The sequence below is a fragment of the Hemiscyllium ocellatum genome, chromosome 18 (assembly GCF_020745735.1).
Source record: "Hemiscyllium ocellatum isolate sHemOce1 chromosome 18, sHemOce1.pat.X.cur, whole genome shotgun sequence".
In the NCBI taxonomy this organism is placed as follows: domain Eukaryota; kingdom Metazoa; phylum Chordata; class Chondrichthyes; order Orectolobiformes; family Hemiscylliidae; genus Hemiscyllium; species Hemiscyllium ocellatum.
The window spans coordinates 30,684,113-30,698,793 of NC_083418.1; the positions used below are offsets into that span (position 1 = coordinate 30,684,113).

The 14,681-nt window shown below is 40.7% G+C and overlaps 1 protein-coding gene across 2 annotated transcripts in view; it reads right to left on the reverse strand.

Moving 5' to 3' along the window:
* hps5 (HPS5 biogenesis of lysosomal organelles complex 2 subunit 2) overlaps nt 1-14,681 on the reverse strand; it is a 60,232-nt gene that overhangs the window by 14,854 nt on the left and 30,697 nt on the right. For both annotated transcript variants that reach the window (XM_060838817.1, XM_060838816.1), the window contains exons 11-17: nt 13,904-14,062; nt 12,293-12,440; nt 11,849-11,972; nt 8,208-8,336; nt 6,170-6,241; nt 4,302-5,125; nt 2,781-2,901 (exon numbers count right to left, since the gene is read on the reverse strand). In XM_060838817.1, coding sequence (XP_060694800.1) covers nt 2,781-2,901; nt 4,302-5,125; nt 6,170-6,241; nt 8,208-8,336; nt 11,849-11,972; nt 12,293-12,440; nt 13,904-14,062 — 1,577 coding nt within the window. The remainder of the gene's footprint in view (nt 1-2,780; nt 2,902-4,301; nt 5,126-6,169; nt 6,242-8,207; nt 8,337-11,848; nt 11,973-12,292; nt 12,441-13,903; nt 14,063-14,681) is intronic.

A 14,681-nucleotide genomic window follows, 5' to 3' on the forward strand; every position in this document is an offset into this window, starting at 1 on the left:
ATTGTTTGTTGAGTCTCTCATCTGTTAGAATGACCATGATAGTTTCACTTCTTTCATAAGTAAATCACAAAACTTATTTTAAAAGTTGCATTCTTCGGTTAACTTTTTTCTCAGGAACCACCTGATGAAGGGGCAGTGCCCTGAAAGCTAGTGCTTCCAATTAAACCTGTTGGACTTTAACCTGACGCTGTGTGATTTTGAACTTTGTACACCCCAGTCCAATACCAGCTCCTCCAAATTATGGAATTGGAGGTAGTGTCTTGACATGGATAGAGAACCGGTTGGCACAGGGGAAGCAGAGAGTTGGAATAAGCAGGCCTTTTTCAGAGTGGCAGGCAGTGGTGAGTGGGGTGTTGCAGGGTTCAGAGCTGGAACCCTAGCTGTTCACAATATAAGTTAATGATTTGGATGAAGAAATTGCATGCAATATCTCCAAATTTGCAGATGACACTGAGCTGAGTGGCAGTGCGTTTTGTGAAGAGGATGCCAAAAGGTGACTTGGATAGACTGGCTGAGTGGGCAAATACTTGGTAAATGCAATATATAGAGGAACCTCGATTATCTGAATGAGATAGGCAGGCACTATCATTTGGAAATTTGACTATTCGGTTAATTGATTCAATGCCTCTCCTCTGGGGCTCAGAGTTTTCGGAAGTTTCCTTTTTCCTTGCTCTGCCTGCCTTGCTCCCTCTCTCTGTCTCAGGGTTTGTTTCTGAGTACACACACACACACAGACACACTTGTGTGTAAGGGACCTGCAGCATTGCTGAAGCTTCCTGCTACCCTGTCCAAACTCACCTCCCCCGCCCCCTCCTATCCATCGTCCAAACACGCCAAGGCAGCTGGACTGGACACCAACAGTAAGACTGCTGCCACCTTTGGGGGACTGAGTCCCAAAGTAACACACACACACAGACCTTTTTACTACAACTTTTTGACAAGTTCCATCTTTGCCCTGATCAGGAGATTGCTGGAGAGATTATTGTCTGGTGAAGGAGGGCTTAGGATACACCCGTGTAAACTTCAGGGAAAGTATGGAGAGACAGAGAGCACGGGAAGTCAATCATTTGGAAACTGTCCCTGGGCTCCCATCAATGACCAGGACCGTTCTTAGCAGCGTTTCAGTCGGCCAGGTTCGTTTTTAATCATTGTAAATAAAAGACGCGATCAGTGTTGGAAACACCTCTTTGATGTAATGTTTCTATCGGGACCTTGAGATCTTCTTCAGATAATCTGAAATTCGGTAATCGAGGTTCCTCTCGAATGTGGATACATGTGAATGTATCCACTTTAGTTGCAAAAACAAGAAGGCAGATTATTATCCAAATGGTGACAGTTTAGGAAAAGGTGAGGTGCAACGAGACCGGAGTGTCACGGTAGAACAATTGCTAAGGGTTAGTATGCAGGTGCAGCAGGCAGTGAGGAAAGTTAATGGCATACCAGCCTTCATAGCAAGGGGATTTGAGTATCAGAGTAGGGATGTCTTGCCGCAGTTATTTGGGGTCTTGGTGAGGCCACATCTTGAATATTCAATACAGTTTTGGTCTCCTAGTCTGAGGAAGGTCATTCTCGCTATTGAGGGAGTCCAGCGAAGGTTCACCAGACTGATTCCTGAAATGGCAGAACTGACAAATGGGGAATGATTGGGCCTGTACTCGCTGGAATTTAGAAGATTGAGGGGAATCTCATGGAAACTTATAAAAACCTGATGGGACTGGGCAGGTTAGATGCAACAACAATGCTCCCAATGTTGGGCAAGTCCAGAACTAGGGATCATAGTCCAATAATAAGGGGTAGGCCATTCAGGACTGAGATGAGGAAGAATTTCTTCCCTCAGATTTGTGAACCTGTGGAATTCTCTCCCATAGGAAGCTGTAGGGGCCAGTTCATTAGATATATTCAAGGGGGAACTAGATGTGGTCCTTGCAGCTAACAAGGTCAAGGGGTATGAAGAGAAAATAGGAATGGGATACTGAGATTGCATAATCAGCCACGATCATATTGAATGGTGGTGCAGGGTTGAAGGGCCAAATAGCCTACTCCTACATCTATTTTCTATATTTCTACGCTTCACTGTTAATACATAGAAGCAACAGTGTGTACCATTTACAAGATGCGCTGCAGTAATTATTAGATAGTACCATTAACATCTAAGAAGGTTAAGGGCTGCAGACACCTGGAAACAATACCACCTGCAAGTTCCCTTCCAAGTCATTCACTATCCTGAATTGGAAATAGCAGCACTGAAGGAGCAGTGATATGTGTCAAAATTCTGAATGTCCCACTTTAATAGCATTGATGATATACCTGCACTGACTGAACTGCAGCGGTTCAAGAAGTCAGCTCACCACCACTTTCTTGAGGGCAATTAGGAATGAGCAATAAATACTGGCCCAACCAGCAATATTCACATCCCAGAATGAACAAAAAGCAACTCTTGTCAATCAAGTCCTGGAGGAGGAAATTTGGAGGCAACAAAGCTTGGAAATATTGGACAAAGGCCAACAGTACCAAATTACAGTCAGAGTTGGACAGAGCAATATTCTAAAATTGAAAAGGTGGCTGATTAATAGCTTTGTAATAGTGTCGTAATGGTGACATAATACAGTGCAAACAAAGAAAGTGCGAGAGCGAGAGAAAGAGAGAGAGAGCGCGCGAATATTGTTTCGATGCAAAGATCCCACTAGAGGAGTGAAGGCTTTTAGGAACAAGATTCCTGACAGGAAGTGAAACATCCTATTAAAATATATTGTTTTTATAACATAATAAAACAGGTTTACCTGGCTGCATGTGCTAATAGGAAAGGACTCTGTAACTGCTTCTCACCACTGAGAAACTTCAGCACTTTTGGCAGATCTCCATCCTTAATGGTATTGGAGATGGAGTGAAACTGTGTTCTCTCTGTAAGCAAAAGGATTAAGTTTGAGTTATTCAGGCTTTGAGTCTGCCCTTGTCCCAATATCTGATTTTGCAAAACCAGAACTAAACCAGTTCATCAAGGACGGCACTTCATATCTGTCACTACTCTAACTACTCCCAGCTGCAACTAGCTAGTTTCAAATTAGTCTCGGTGCCCTTGGTTTCTCCAATTATAGTCTCGACCCCAAGTAATCACAGATATTCCTGATGCACAGTGACTGGTGACAAGGTGAAGTCCTCCTCCCACCACAAAGTTGCAATGCTACAGACAGATATTCCCACCATAACTTATCATCACAACATGTCAGTCCTCTTCCCAGCAGTGGCATTTGTGAACATTTACATTCACAGGTGTAGGTAATGTAGACATACAACAGTCCAAAACTTAAAAGCAGACTGTTTAAACTGCATCTCATTCAACTCTTCCCATTGCTAGCACTTTGTTTTTGCTTTTTTCTCTCTGGTGAGAAATCAATGTTTTTTTTCTGCTCTGCACAGCCCATTTGTCACTTTCCATAGCGTACTTTCATGGGAATGAGACAGAGACAGCATAGGTTAGGATGTCAACTGTGTACAACTGTCTTTGTTAAACATATACAACCAAACATTTCTATCACTTATCTGGAAACAATAATCAAAAGGAACTTTCAGTGATTTTCCTTTCCCTAACCCAGTGCAAAGTTTACTGTAGCACCAGGTAACATCAGCAAATATAACAAACATACATGTTCCAACAAAGATTCTGAGTTCTCCTTGTCTGTATGTCTTAATCACATTGAGGATAGGTCTGCTGAAATTCTACTGGTATTTCAATGACACCTGAATTGGGCAATAGCCTCAGGAAATCAATGTAGAGATTACTAGTGAGCCTTTCATCTTCACAGAATTCAAACTGCAATCAGGTCAGAAGACAGAAAATGGAAGCGGGACAGTGCAATCCTTAATCAGAGAAAAACTGTTGGATGTCAAATAAAGAGACATCATTAAGGCAGTTTTCCTGGTGTGTGTATGATCACACAACATGGATCAACAGATAGCTAGGAGCACATAGGGGGTCAATTTAGAACAGAAATGAGGCGGCATTTCATCAGCCAGAGCCTGTGGAATGCACTGCCACGGAGCGCAGTATTTGCCGGTACGTTAAATGTCTTCAGGACAGAGATTGATAAATTCGCAAGAAATTATGGGCTATAGAGAGAGTGCAGGTAAGTCGAGTTGAAATGCCCATCATCCATGATTAAATGGCAGAATGGACTTGATGGGCCGAATGGCCGTACTTCCACTCCTATGTCTTATGGTCTTACTGTTTATGATAAAGAATGGAGAAAGAGAGGCGGGGGTTCAGAATATGCAGAGGTATGAAATCAATGTTAGAAACTTACCTTGCAAACCCAGGATGAGTGTCTGCCACACCCAAGGAGTGGACCAGTTACGAGCTGTGATGCTGCGCTTCACTCTCATCAAGTCTAACAGAAAGAAATAATTTCGCAAATACAGACAGGCCTGAGTTGCAGTGCCATCTTCGGGCAATTCCATTGTTGTGGATTTATCCTTCTTCATACTTTCAAATATTCCTAACTCAAAACATAAAGTGCTCAGTTCTGTCATGTCCTTAAAGAGATCTGCTGGTATGTTGCAGGGAGGGGCTGTGACAAAGGGCACACTGGATAATTCAGATGAAAAAGGATCATTATCTACCACTGCATCCTTGGGTGCAACTGCCTTCTCCATTGCTCCTTTTCCATGTTTTAGGATTGCTCTGTCCTCCTGGTCTTGATTGTTGAACATTAGTGACTCTTCTCTTTCCTCTTGATGGTGAAGCAAGTCAGAATATACCTCTGGTTCTTCATGGCTAGAATGAGATGTTGGTTGCTCCTCCTCTTCTTGAGAACGTAATGGTGTTGAGTCTTCCCCCTCTTTTTGAAGGAATGTTGCTGGTTCCTCTTTATTCTCTTGGTGGCTAATTGCTGTTAACTTGTTTTCTTCTCCTTGGTGATCGAGTACTGCTGGCATCTCCGTCTCTCTACAGGTAAATATCGCTGAATCTGGATGACTGAATACTGTTGACTCCACCTCTGAGGAGTCATTTAGAGTTTGACTTTTTACTTCAAATCGAAATATTTTTTCCAAATGAGGGAGCCAACATTGGAGTGTTTCCTTCAGAAGCGAAGTTTCAAACAAAACCAGGGGATTTTGTAGTTTAATCCTATGAAAAAAAACACAAGCCACAAGTAAATCTAGTTACAGACCAGCCAGCCAACTCTCAGTTTTAAATATTGCTGATCCAAGCAATCTCACATCTCATTAAATTTGAAACACAAGTGATCCTAAATCTTTAAATCAGACTTATTAATCTACATGTTTAACAGCATTTACTAGTAATCAATACAGAAGAAAAAAATATCTATGGTACAAATGTTGTGGTTCTGTTCGCCGAGCTGGGAGTTTTTGTTGCAAACGTTTCGTCCCCTTTCTAGGTGACATCTTCAGTGCTTGGGAGATGTCACCTAGAAAGGGGACGAAACGTTTGCAACAAAAACTCCCAGCTCGGCGAACAGAACCACAACAACGAGCACCCGAGCTACAAATCTCCTCACAAACTTTGAACACCTATAGTACAAATAGTGGACATTGTGGTCAGTTAATTTGCCAATGTCCACTATTTGTACTATAGGTGTTCAAAGTTTGTGAGGAGATTTGTAGCTCGGGTGCTCGTTGTTGTGGTTCTGTTCGCCGAGCTGGGAGTTTTTGTTGCAAACGTTTCGTCCCCTTTCTAGGTGACATCTTCAGTGCTTGGGAGATGTCACCTAGAAAGGGGACGAAACGTTTGCAACAAAAACTCCCAGCTCGGCGAACAGAACCACAACAACGAGCACCCGAGCTACAAATCTCCTCACAAACTTTGAACACCTATAGTACAAATAGTGGACATTGGCAAATTAACTGACCACAGTCAAGGCAGCAGTAGGGTGTTGCATTGGCATCAGAATCTTTGAGCTAGTGAGGGTATCTATTCAAGGACTGACTATTGAGGCAGGGCAATAGGGGTTTTATCCCACTTCTAACAATTATGCTTTAGTCCTGCGAGTTACACAAAAGTGTGGAGGAAGGCCTGATTTTGCAAAACTTGTGCTTTAAACTTACTTGAAGGATGCTCGATACAGACAATGAGTGTTCAAAATCAGAACAGTGTTTAATTTGTCGGCACTTATTAAACATGTAACAAAAAAAAACCCGTATTCACACTCACACAGCCTCTGCTGTTGCCAGTTTCAGCTCCTGCAGTTGGTCCTCCTCCTGAGGCTTGTTATCAATGCTCAGGCTGTAATGAGTCAGCATATTACAGTTATAGAACATAGAACATTGAAAAATACAGCACAGAAAGGGCCCTTTGACCCACGATGTTGTGCCGAGGTTTAATCCTAATGTGAAATATCGTAATTTAATTACACACTCCTCAACTCACTGCTATCCATGTGCATGTGCAGCAGTCGCTTAAATGTCCCCGATGACTTTGCTTCCACCATCACCGCTGGCAATGCATTCCATGCATTCACAACTCTCCGTGTAAAGAACCTACCTTGACATCTCATTTATACCTTCCTCCTAATATCTTCAAAGTATGACTCCTTATACGAGTCAAACCTGCCCTGGGGAAAAGTCTCTGGCTATTGACTATTTATTCCACTCATTATCTTGTATTCCTCAATCAGGTCTCCTCTCTTCCTCCTTCTCTCCAGAGAGAAAAGTCTGGAGCTTATTCAACCTTTCTTCATAAGGCAAGCCCTCCAGTCCAGGCAGCATCTTGGTAAACCTTCTTTGCACCCTCTCCAAAGCCTCTGTATCTTTCCTATAGTAGGGCGACCAGAATTAGGCACAATATTCCAAGTGTGGTCTCACCAGGGACTTGTAGAGCTGTAGCAAAGCCTCGCGGCTCTTAAACTCGATCCCCCTGTTAATGAAAGCCAAATCACCATATGCTTTCTTAACAACCCTATCCACTTGGGTGGCAATTTTGTGGGATCTACGTACTTGCACACCCAGGTCCCACTGGTCTTCCACACATGCTAAGATTCCTGTCTTTAATCCTATATTCAGCATTCTTGTTTGACCTTCCAAAATGCATCATTTCGCATTTATCCAGGTTGAACTCCATCTGCCACTTCTCAGCCTAGGCCTGCATCCTGTCTATGTCGCGCTGCATCCTGGTGTAGCCCTCTATACTATCAACGACACCTCCAACCTTTGTGTCATCTGCAAATTTACTAACCCACCCCTCAACCAAGTCATTTATAAAAACTACAAAGAGCAGAGGTCCACTCAACACTGACCTCCAGGCAGAATACTTTCCATCTACAATCACTCTCTGCCTTCTGTTAGCCAGCCAATTCTGAATCCAGATAATCAAATCTTCCTGTATCCCATACTTCCTGACTTTATGAATGAACCTATTATAATAAGTTATAATTAACATCCATCACTACATGCAGACTGATTTAACCCTCACACTTGTGTTTTCATGCATTCTGCTCTCTATCCCCACTTCTGGTTTCTGAGCTTTTTTCAATAACAATTCTTCAATCTAAATAATATTTCCTAAACTGAACAGTTAAAAGACTAGAGCAAACTGTTGCCCTTTGGGTCTTTGCAAATAACATTCAGGATCCTGGACAGATCTGAACGTGGATGTCAGTTACTGAGGGTCAACAGATAGAGAGAGATGTCAGAGGTTTCTTCCCTGATGACGTGGTGGATAAAAGCATCATTTACTGTAAAACAAGCAACAGAGACCTGCGATGAAAAAGTTGATCACATTTTATTCACCACACTAGTTTGTGTAGCTGGGAAGCAAATCAGAAAGGAAATCAGTCATAATGATAGTTATTGCAGATTCATGTTGGAAAATGATCATACAAAATTAATGAACAAGTAGCTTATCTCCAATGTTTCTAAAAGGAAAGAATTCTGCCAACCTTCATGGTCTACGTTCACACAAAGAACAAATAATGGAACTGACCAACCAGGAAATGTGCTCCTGGAATAAATTGTTGCCTCCAGTTTAGGAATGGTTAAAAAATACAGGAGAAAATAAATACTGACTTATAGTAAGTACACAACTAGGAATGTCTCCCATGCTAATTTAGCTGAGAGCAAGAGAATTAACTAACTTAGGGTACAAAATGAGTCCAAAAAGGATAAGGTTCTGGTTTTAGATAAATATTAGTATGTATTATTATTATTTCATGATAACAGTGGCTAAATTGCTTGAGATAAATGATTTTTCTTACCTGCGCTCCAGGTCCTCCATTTGTGCCTGGAGTGGCTCACTATCTTTAATGTCTGATTTGAATCGAAAGTCAGAGTTGGGATGAAATGTACTGATAGTTTCTTTTGTTTTCCTGACAAAGCTGGAGACACTGTAAAACAGGTCAAAAGGTTCAAGAGAAACATGTCAGGTGTTGCTTCTTCAGAGATACAGGACGTCTTATCTGACATGCTTTTAGGTTTAAACAGGCAAGAAATAATTATCTTGCTGACCCTCATTGCATCAATCACAGGATATGCTTGGATGAAGATGATTCCTCACCCTATCTGATCTCGACCTTCCCAAATGCAATGTTACCTATCCTTCCCATGACAGATGCCAGTTAGTTTTCTCTATGTTTGAAATCTTGTAGTACTGGGCACCCTTGCCAGCAGGATATCCCAGCCAATGCCACCCTTTAGATAAAAAGGAATGCTTTGACATTTGTTCTAAGCTTGCTGCTCATAATCCTTGTGCCCCCTCTTTCTGCTGCCTGACACAAATGAAATTGTTCTGGGTTTGTATATGTGCCAAGTTCCCTCAAGACATTCCTAGATACTTACTGCCTTCTGAAAACAGACATGCAAGAGATTATTTACATTTGTGCAGCTGTTCCATCAGAAGCGTGATAGCTCACCATGTGGAGACAGACCTCCAGAACCTGACCAGTGGAGTTTTACTACTCCTTGGCAAGTAAAATCAGCAAGGCTACAATTAGTTACATTAATGCTGCTTCTAGTTAGCCTTATATTTGTGGCAGGGAAACTGTTGGATTCTGTTTTAAAGGACACCGTAACTGATCACCTCAAAAATTAAAGTTAATCACAAAGTCAGCATTGATTCATAAGGGTAGGTCATGCCTGACAAACCTCAGTTTTTTGAGAGGTGATAAAGGTGGTGGATAGAGGATGCTGTTTGTAGAAGGTGGAAGCCCATAGAATTGAGAGTAAATTACCGAAATGGATAGGAAAATTGTTTGAGTGGCAGAAAACAGTTGAATTATTGGTAAGTACTCAAATTAGCAGGTTATGTCCAGTAGTGCCCTTCTGGGATCTGTGTTGGGGTGTGAATTATTCACAATATTCATTAACGACTTGAATAAAGGCATTAAAAAGTTAAACATCCAAATTTGTTTATGAACAAAAATTTGGGCAGTGTTGTGGACAATGTTGACAACAGGATATCTATAGTTTAGGTGAATGGGCAAAGTTTTACCAGATGGATTCTGATATAAGTAAGGTTATCCATTCCAGACTGACAGAAGGATAGATCAGGATATTTTTTAGACAGCACAAAGTTAAATAGAGAGGATGCCCAACGAGATAGTTCTTTAAAATGCCACAAACAAGTGCAGAAAATAGTGAAGAATGGAATGCTGGCCTTTATATCTGAAGGGCTGGAATAATATGATGCAGATGCGCACAACACTGGTTAGACCCCATTGAGAGTACTGAGAGCAGATTCAAATCATACATCGAGATATTTTGGCACGGGGAGAGTTCAACACAGATTTACAAAGATGACACCTGGATTTCAGGGTTAAATTATGAGGAGAGATCAGACAAATTATCTTTAAGATAGTTTATCTTTACCTACCCTGACTTTCCCTGTTAATATCCTGGAAACCTTGATTGGGTCACCCTTCATTCTTCTAAATGCTCGAGAATAAGAGGCTAATTTGTCTAATTCTAGAATGAAGGGAGTGTTGCTGAAGAATTAGGGCCAAGTCATTGAGGAGAGCTGTTAGAAAGCACTTTAACATGCAGAGTAGTGGAGGTTTGGAACGCTCTTCCTCAAACGGCAGTCAATGCTAATGCAATTGTTAAATTTAAATTTGACATAGACAAATTTTTATTAAGCAAGGATATGAAAGGAAATGGGCCAAGGCAGGCAGATGGAGCTAGGCCACAGATCAGCCATGATCTTAATGAGTGGTGGAGCAGGCTCGAGGGGCAGAATGGTCTACTCCTTTTCCAATGTTCCTATGTTTATTGGGATCTTCATAAGTGCATCAGAACAGGAGCTAGACTGGGTGATGTGGCTTTTTGACCTATACCTCAACACCTTCTTGTACTGTACCCACATTCCTTTCAGTCTTTAAGGACACTCATTATGAAGATATTCAATAATGGAGCATCCACAACTCTCTATGGTAGAGAATTTCAAAAATACACAACCACTTAAATGGAGACCAGGAATGCAGGCTTATTCTATGCAATCTCATTTCACAGCTGAAAAAAAACTTAAGGAGAATAATAAATATATTGATTGTATGAAAAATTAAGTGAACACGAAACAAAGACTAATTTATTTTTAGGTCAATGTTTTCCCCCTCCTGCTCATGCCTGAGGGGTCTTGCTTCACAGGTACCAATCATCCCTGATGTGCTACATCAAGTATAAATTTTTCAATTTAATCAGCTGGACTTACACGGAAAGACTTTTTTTTTAGAAAAGAAAAGACACTTACCCCACATTTCAGAACTAGAGGGATATATGGATGCTATATTTCATGGCTGCCAATTTGCCTCATTGAGTAAGTCACATTCTAACATATGGAGACATATAAACATCCTCTTTGCTACCTTATCAAAATGGACATTTTAAATCTGTACCAGTACATTGAATCTAAACTGTCTTGGGATATGAAAGTTAAAATGACTGCTGACATGAGCTAACCCAAACTAATTTTTGAACTTCTAAATGCAGTTAGAGAGAAGTCATGTGACTAACCAAGCTGTACATATGTATATGGTCTTGGGTTGGGAGAGAGATACCAGCAGGAGGGAGATGCTGCTTTCTCCTCCCCTGCCCTTCAGTCTACTGTCTGCAGGCCTAGAGTCAGGTAAAGCTTTTGAGTTTCTGCAGTAACAACTAGAGGAGAACGAGCCTCGATGACCAATTTTTGAAACATCACCTCAGTTAATAATCAAAAGCTGGCGAAGTACAAGCAGACCAGTATACAAGCCATACACAGTGACCAGTTTTTTGACTTTGTATTTAGTCAAATTTGTCTTCCTCTACATTGTAAGTATCATCGTGTGCATGGATTACAAGCATGTGTGTTACGTTTTGAAATTTATATTAATCCATTTAATGTTTTTATCTGGGTAATTCTCAGAATAGCAACTCTGACCTCTTTGTTAAAAGCTCAAGAAAACCTAACTGGCTAATCCTGTACGAGAAGTCGATGGACTAGACTGGTAGGTCCATCTTCCAAATTTTAACACCTTTTACAAGCAATTCAGGATTAAAAATGTATGGGAAATTCAATCCATTCCTCCTTACCTAATCATAACAAAACTCCCACTGTTCACATCCGATGAAATAGCAAGTGCTAGCAAGCTATTTGACCATTGGCACACAACAGTAAAACCTAATACTGTCCTCACCTAATTTCTTCGCACATTCCAGAAGTAGTCAGTAGCCGATGTTCTTTCCCCTTTTCGGAGAGTTGCACCAAAATAAAATTCCTTAAATTTTGTCTACCTTGCCCAGCAGGTACATATGAGGAATCAATTTCAGATTCCTCTGCTTCAGTTACACACTGTCATTGCCGGTCAGTGTTCATTGGGGTCACATGTCAAAAATTTTAATTGTGTCAGTAGTAAATAATTAAGGTTACCTTTCCTTCATTGCCTGTAAAGAGACTCGTGAAGATGTGGAACGGAGTGATAATGGAAGATGAAATGGAATCAGTGTCTCACTCCGATCACCTTCAATATTCAAGGATGAATGGGAGACATTGTCTAACAAATGGAAACAAAAACAAAAGATCAATGGAAAACCGCACTCCTCCCAATTGGTACAGGTCAAACCACAGGTCAGATGATGTGCTACAACATTAGATGTAGTAAGGAATGTAACAAATAAATGCTCTGAGCAGTATTTTCAATCTTCAGTGTTGTAAAGATGAATTTCGTAGTATGTTTCTTTTGAATTGACAAATGAGCTAAATTTCTGTATGGCATTTCTCAATGGCACTGTCCTCATTTAAGTAAATCAAGCTGAGTTAGAGCAAAGCACAGATTTAGCCCCAGTTTAATTGCCCTCCCTAAGGAGGACATACCTTGCTCTTCCTCCTGTACTGAAGTAAATTCCCTCAGCCTCTCCTCCTCAGATAGATGGCTGTGCAATGAACCAGAGTCCTCATCTGATTGGCTGCCTCGACGACTAATCACACGATAAATACCTGAATCTAGGACATTAAAACTCTCCTGAAAAACAATCAAAATGTAAAACCTTGAGAAGCTGCAAAAAAAAAGCACAAACTTTTAAAATGTGTATTGGCTCTAATACAATTACAGCGGCAACACTAAGCACTGTTATAAAGTGCAAATATTCTATAACGTGGGGTTGCACAGGAACACAACCACCATGTTATAGAAGAACTACTTGTAGTTCATTTGTTGGGTTCCTTATAATTAACAAGCTGAAAAATCAACTTAATGAAACAATAAACATCACCCACTGTTTGTTACCTTGTCTCACTCTGTTCTGTACCTGTCCCTAAATGAGGACTCAGAACCGTGAGACTGCTGAGTGAAGCACAATGAAAGTATGCTAACCTTTCAAAGGACAGCAGTCCAACTTGTCCTCATGAGTTACTTCAGAAACCCTGATATGCTAACTGGAAAAATTGGTTTTGATTAGCTTATATTTGGCTGTTTTCACAAAATAGTCCCTGTGCACGAGCCTCTGAAAGTACTACATGGCAGCAAATGAGAGTTGAAATGTGCCATTCTGGCAAGTTAGTCAGCAACATGCAGATGAGCTCAGCTTTCACCTTAATAGATTTGTTGCAAAGAGTAATTGAAAGGAAGAGTACTTTGTGTAATAGGAAAAGATCTATTAATTATCCACGTTAGGTTCGAAAGTAGCAAGTGGCATAGTAAATCAAGCATGGGAATAGAGATGCAAATATACAGATAGAAATTTGGTGACTCTTTAATCCTCCCAGTCTCCTAGTACAAATTCCAATAAAATGATATAAAGCGAGACACACTATTAGAAACAAAACACAATTAACAGATTGTCACCATTCTTTGAGAGTATGTACAGTTGGCTTGCTTTATGGAATAGTTGGATTGCAAAGTTCGATCGATACCCTTCTCCTGGGTAAATTGATCTCGATTGCTGAAGGTTTAAAATCTCAAACCTGTTTTCAAAACAGGTACATTTGTTTGAATTGTATTGCACACATTTTACATCATGTGGTGAATATCTGTATGGAGACATGATCACCACATAAATGGTGAGCACAGAAATCCTGTGGACAACACTTGGACAATGTGTGCCAATATGTGGCTCAACTCTTAGCAGCACCAGCAAAACCAAAAATCTTAGTTGCTTTCCAATGAAAGTCACTTGGCAATAAATTATCAGGCAGAAGCCAAGCTGATTGCTTCTCTCATCATGTCAGGAGATCAGCCTACTCAACACAGACCTGACAGTTAAACAAACAACACACTGAGTAGCATACTTATCCACCAAGTCTGTTCTGAAATGGACAGATATTTTCTCAAGAGCTAAAGCTGACTAACAACAGGATATGTTCAAGTTCAACACATATGACAATCATTGTCACGCACCATAAAACCCCCGCTCTAAACTAAAAGCCAGTGATCTGGGCAGAACTTCAAGACTGCATTACAGTGGAAGACCATTACAAACCACACACATGAGAAGAAAAGCTGCTCCGGCGGCTGCTGCAGGCTGAGTCAAAGGGTTCCAACTTCAACAAAATCTCCTCCAACCGGGCAATAAAGTGGCTTTGTGTGGCAGTATCCAGTTGTGTCTTCAGGTGTTCCAGTTTGTCCACAGGCAGCAGCTTACGGGCCTGAAAAGATGAGCACCAACGATAAAGCCATTGTCACAAGACAACAAAGCTCATTATCAAAACTGCAATTTGGAGGCCATTTCTACATAGGAGTATTCAATGCTCAATTCCTCAAATGTCACCATTCATAGATCTCTTTTATTAAATAAATATTTTCAAAGCAGGACTAACCATTTAAAAGTGACTATATTGTACCACTTCCCACAATGACTATTATTATTTATCGTCATTATCCATCGCACGCTGCTCACTTCAACTTTACAACAATTGCTGGATCATACAGAGACCACTATGCAACAGGGACGCATATAATTACATCCTTACACAATCTACACATAGTAGGGATACGTTACCTTATATTTCTAACATTGCAGGGAAGTCACGTATTAACCCAAGTATATGATCACTGAGACTCTAACCATGCAGATGAACATCTGAATGTGCACAGTATAAAATCCCTCCCACATACCAACCCTTAAAATGTATTCTTGGAATTTTTAGTAGAAGGATTTCTACTTTAGTCTTTCATTAAAATGGATCTTTAATATTGCTTTAGGGAGGCCAGAAGTAACAAATACCAAAAACCTATTGTTAGCCCAAGGTGCCCAAATTCAACTGT